This window comes from Hydra vulgaris, chromosome 08, assembly GCF_038396675.1.
Source record: "Hydra vulgaris chromosome 08, alternate assembly HydraT2T_AEP".
In the NCBI taxonomy this organism is placed as follows: domain Eukaryota; kingdom Metazoa; phylum Cnidaria; class Hydrozoa; order Anthoathecata; family Hydridae; genus Hydra; species Hydra vulgaris.
Genome location: NC_088927.1, coordinates 17,271,791 through 17,277,500, shown reverse-complemented (window position 1 = coordinate 17,277,500; position 5,710 = coordinate 17,271,791). Strand labels below are relative to the sequence as shown.

General features: G+C 22.5%; 1 protein-coding gene across 1 annotated transcript in view; it reads left to right on the top strand.

Moving 5' to 3' along the window:
* LOC136083076 (low-density lipoprotein receptor-related protein 2-like) overlaps positions 1-1,894 on the top strand; it is a 112,438-nt gene extending 110,544 nt beyond the window's left edge. The window contains exons 4-5 of the mRNA XM_065802483.1: positions 1,259-1,361; positions 1,619-1,894. Of these exons, the coding sequence (XP_065658555.1) occupies positions 1,259-1,361; positions 1,619-1,886 (371 nt within the window). The 3' untranslated portion in view covers positions 1,887-1,894. The remainder of the gene's footprint in view (positions 1-1,258; positions 1,362-1,618) is intronic.
* The last annotated feature ends 3,816 nt before the right edge of the window (positions 1,895-5,710 follow it).

Sequence of the window (5,710 nt, the reverse complement as noted above, 5' to 3'; positions counted from 1 at the left end):
ACCTGTCAGCTGATTGCTCTTGTCATGGCATGCTATGACTCCAGAGTCCTGAACTGTTTGCTGTGTTAGTATAGTTTGTTTCGTTTTTAAGACATGTAAAATTAGGAACACTTTTTAGCATTGTTCGATGTTGGTAGCAAATGTTTTGTCCTTTACTGTATATATATATATATATTTGCATATATATTCATATATATATATATATATATATATATATATATATATATATATATATATATATATATATATATATATATATTTGCATATAAATATATATATATATATATATATATATATATATATATATTTATATATATATATATATATATTTATATATATATATATATATATATATTTATATATATATATATATATATATATATATGTATATATATATATACATATATCTATATATATATATATATATATATATATATATATATATATATATATATATACATATATCTATATATATATATATATATATATATATATTATATATATAATATATATATATATATATATATATATATATATATATATATATATATATATATATATATATATATGTATATATATATATATATATATATATATATATATATATATATATATATATATATATGCATACGCACCAAACAATCTTTAACGGAGTTTTAATGGACCTATATAGACATTATGAACGGTTTACTGTATTTTTGGTCATCGGTTACTTTGTGGACCATTAGTGGCAGCCACCAAAGACAACTAGGCAAAGACTAATTACTATTATTACGTCGGAAAGTTATCAGCCGGTAACTTTTTCCCGGCTTCCACTAATGGATTACTAAATAACCAATGAGCAAACCTCTAATAAACTGCAAAAAGGTTTCTATATATGTTTGCTGTAAGTCCAATAAAGCAATGGTTATTTGTATGTATTTATATATATAAAAATATATATATATATATATTTATATATATATATATATATATATATATATATATAAATATATATATATATATATATATATATATATATATATATATATATATATATATATATATATATATATATATATATATATATATATATATATATATATATATATATAATTACTGAAAACAAACAAGATTTTTATAAAACTGTGCTAAACTCTAAAAACTTGTTTAAAATATGTTCAAAATTTTGTGCTAAACTCTAAAAAGATATATGTCGACAAGCAAACGTATTTTTTACTGCTCATTCCTTTACTTTTTTTTTACTTATTAACTTAAGGTTCACAACTCTCAGGTGCTTCTATTGTGTTAATTACATTTGGAGTTATTTTTCTCCTGTTTTTATTCGCATTTAGTTTCGCGATATGTCATCAACGTAAACGGTAAGATGTTTTAAAATTCTATTTTATTTTTGTTTTTGATGTTTTTATAAATGCAACTGACTAAGTTGGTAAATGTAACGACGAACTCAAACCACATGTCTGTTGACTATAGTTTTTTTGCTTTCGATTGGCTATCTTATAAACAATAATTTAAATTTTATCTACCTATAGTTTTTCGTAACTTATAAATATTACTTCTTGTTTACTTTTATAATATTTACTATAAGATAATAAAAACCTTGTATGTTTATGTATAGCAAATTGAAAGCTGTTACTGTGCGATTTAACACAGCAACTCAAAGTGCAGTTGTACAGGGATTAGCACAAAATCAAATAAATAATGTCGATATTCAAACTGGAGTTGACAATGCGGTTATTTCTAACATTCTTCTTACTTCAAATGAGATGGGAATTGATAATATGGCTCATATTGGCACGGCTCCTCCAATATACGAACCATTAGCTCAACAGCTTTCTGTATCTGTTGTTTTTGGTAACGATCCTCCACCAGAATATTCAAACTAAGTAATGATGAAAGGAAAATGTAATGCTTAAAGAATTTTATTTAAAAGAGTTTTTCTGAAAACATTTTTTTTTACTCAACCCCAGTTATAGTAATACTTTGCAAAAATATTTCTTCGGCGTTAAATTAATATACATAAGACTTTAACGTAATATTCAATTGAAAATAAATTATTCTTTGCAATATTTTAACAATCCAAAAGCTTATCATATTATTTTACCAAAACAGTGGCTTGCTAACCTAGGTGCGATTCTAGGAATAAAATGAGGGGGGAGGGGGATGGTTGAATCCCTTAAAAGTACACACTGTACGCCCAACCACGACGTTAACTTTTGTTCAAAAATCTCCCGATTGCCAGTTTGCGCGTGTTTTTACACTTGCAGTCATAGTAAGTGGAAACCATGTAAAAATAACAGTAAAATTTTAATTGACGAATCAATATTAAAAGTTTTTGCGAGTGGTTTTTCTCAATACAGACATTTTGCGCTAAACTCGAATTTTATTTGCGATGAAAAAAAGCGAATGTTTATGCACCATTTTTAATTATATCCTGAGATTATACTTTCACATTGTTAACATAATATCATATTGATATTTGCAGAGAAAATATTACAAAAATTGAATACACCAAATATATTTGTACATCTTAATAAAAATTAATTATTAAAAAACTAAAAACTTAAATGTAAAATGCTTTTTTAAACATAAAATTTTGTACAACACCAAAATAAAATAATCTCGAAAAATAATTTTAAAAAATTATGAAATAAAAGTAACCTAATTAGTAATTAAAATAAAGGGAAAATTTTTCAAAGAAAATGCTGCTATAAAAATTATTTTAAATTGGTTCGTAGTTGAAGGTTCTTTTGATTCGTTGTATGAAAGTCGTCAAGTACAGCCTGCCAATACCTAAAAAACAAAAATAAAAAATTACTACTGTCCTATTAATTAATCATACATGTTCCAGATTCATTTAATTTGTATATTCTTTTTCATAAATCTGCACTCACTGTAAATTGCAGCCGAGCTTTAGATATGTTGTGGATTAAACCGTTAACCTTAACTTTAAATTAAATTAAATTGTCAAATTTAAAATAAATCTTTAACCTTAACTTTATCTTAAACCAATAGAATAATTTATTCTTAAACCAATAAAATAACTTAATCTTTAACAATAGATTTACTATATACATTTACACCTTAATTTATTTAAAAAAAATAATATAAAGTATAACATTAAGAAAGGTGTCATCTTATTGATATTTTTATAACAGGTAATATTTATAAAAACTAAAAGAAATAAATTATTTTCATATTTTGAACATCTTATCTTTTTTATGAAGGTTATTTGAAAATATCTTTATGTCTAAAAAAATATATTAATTAATTTGAACAGATGTAATTTCTGGAATCAAGATATAATCAAAATGCAAAAGGATTTTCAGAAATAAAATAAAACCAAAAAATTTGTTGCTTTTACATTAAACATACATACTCTTTGATGTTTACCTGGACAATTATTTTAATAAAAAGCCATAAAACTGAGCATTTTTGCAAGTAATTACACCTGTGGTACCTATTTTGAAATTCACAATACTTGAAGTAAGCTTTATGGGACTCAGCATCCCTGCTTGGATCATGGCTTTACTTAGATAACCTTAACACAAATATTAAGGTTTTTAATAATCTGTATCAGATTACTATAACCTCATACAAAGTATATCTGAGACCATGTTTCAGATGTTTATCAACTTTGAAAAACAAACTACAAATTGTTATTGTTTTGAACATGCAACAAATAAGTGGATATTATAAATATAAATGAGTGAAACACAGTTTTTTAAGATATATACTAACCTTTGTATGAAAAATTACTATTATAAAACATTTAAATCTGTAAAAATAGAAAACTTGTGAATACTTAATTACTTATTATAGTTCATTACTTATACAATGTAACATATTCAAATAGTCGTTTGAATATAGTAATTATAATTCCTAAAATACTTTTTTGTAGCTGTTTATACATTTTATTCACAGTAATTCTAATCTTTACATTCCTGGAGGTCTTTCTATAATAAAACTGTAATCATCAATAATCTTGTTTATTAACTTAATTATAACTTAATAATAAGTTAATAATATGTAACCAAGTAAAATATTTGTTCTTCATAAAAATATTTAATGAAGTTACAATACAAGTATACAAAAAAAATAAAGAATAAAATCCAGATAATTTTAAAATATAATAAACATAACTTTGAAATTCATCAATACGAAATAAAACAAAAAACAAAACAAAAATATAAAAATTAAAATAATAATTAATATAAAAAATTATGAAGATCTAAAAATAAAAACTCAACAAATTTAAGATCGATAAAAATGTCAACAAAAACTGTTTGCAGATCCTTTTTATACTTTTTTTGTAGATCACAAGTCTGTTGAAATTAAAATCTTAGCTGCTCTTCCATGATTAATAACTAACTTTTAATATAGTTATTAATTCAAAATATATTTTTTTATCTTAAATATAGTAATAGAAAAAACTTTAAGTTTTAAAGTTGTTATTATTTATTAATTACTTCAGCTATCTGCAATACTTTTGAAAGTTATCATAAATCTACAATACGCAATAAAACCACGCTTTTGCATACTATAAGTCTAATTAAAGCAATTGCTAAGTGAATTAGAGTTAAAAGAAGTAAAAAAAATTTTTTATCAATATTTTTATAATTAATGTTAAAAGAAACAGGGTTCAAACAAATAAAATTAAAATAAATAGAAAACAAAAGTGTTATAAATGTCTCGAACTAAATTCCACAACAGCTTTCATTAATTGTTATTTAGTGTTATTCTGCAGGTACCACATATACTAAGAGGATATTTGTTGTTTACTAGGTCAAAATCTGAATTTATATACATTTTAATTTATTCACCTATCTTTTCTGTGATTGCAAACTGCTGAGACATTTTTTTGATATTATTTTTTTTCCACATGGTGCCCACGCTTTTATTCTAGATTCATTATGATTTGCTGATTTGTTAGGCATGTTAAAAGTATAATACTCTATACTTATTTTTAAAGATTAAATTCAAAATTTTCCAAAAAATAAAGAAGTTGTCAAAGACTTTATACTTATATACTTAAATAATATTATATTTATTACTTCTCACATTTGCTGTCATTTCCGTTTATTACTTGATAAAAGCTCAAAACTTTATAAGTTTAGTTTAATAGAGTTTTAGGTATTTAGTAACACAAAATTTTTTTGATTAAAATGACGTTTTTAGGAAAAAATGGTCCATTTAAAAGTCATTTAAAAATCTTGGACAAGCAGCATGGATTATAATTTCAACAGATTTTGTGATATGCAAAAAGAGTGCTTAAAGAATCTGGAAACAGTTTTTGTTGACATTTTTATCGATCTTGTATTTTTAAAAGCCAGAGTCAGCCAAAAAAATAAAAAGTAATATATAGTGTTTAAATATCCTAATAACACAATAATGTAGAACAAACATAAACTTACCTCGTAAAATGTTCTGAATGCATTCCTCAGTTAAACACGGAAAACACTGATGTGTAGCCAGTCACACATTGTAAGTTAAGATATTTGTAAACATTAATTCGTATTGTTTTATATATATATATACATTAATATATATATATATATATATATATATATATATATATATATATATATATATATATATATATATATATATATATATATATATATATATATACATACATATATATATATATATATATACCTACTAATAAGTATTATTTTTATAAAACATTTTTTATCAAAAATTAATTTTT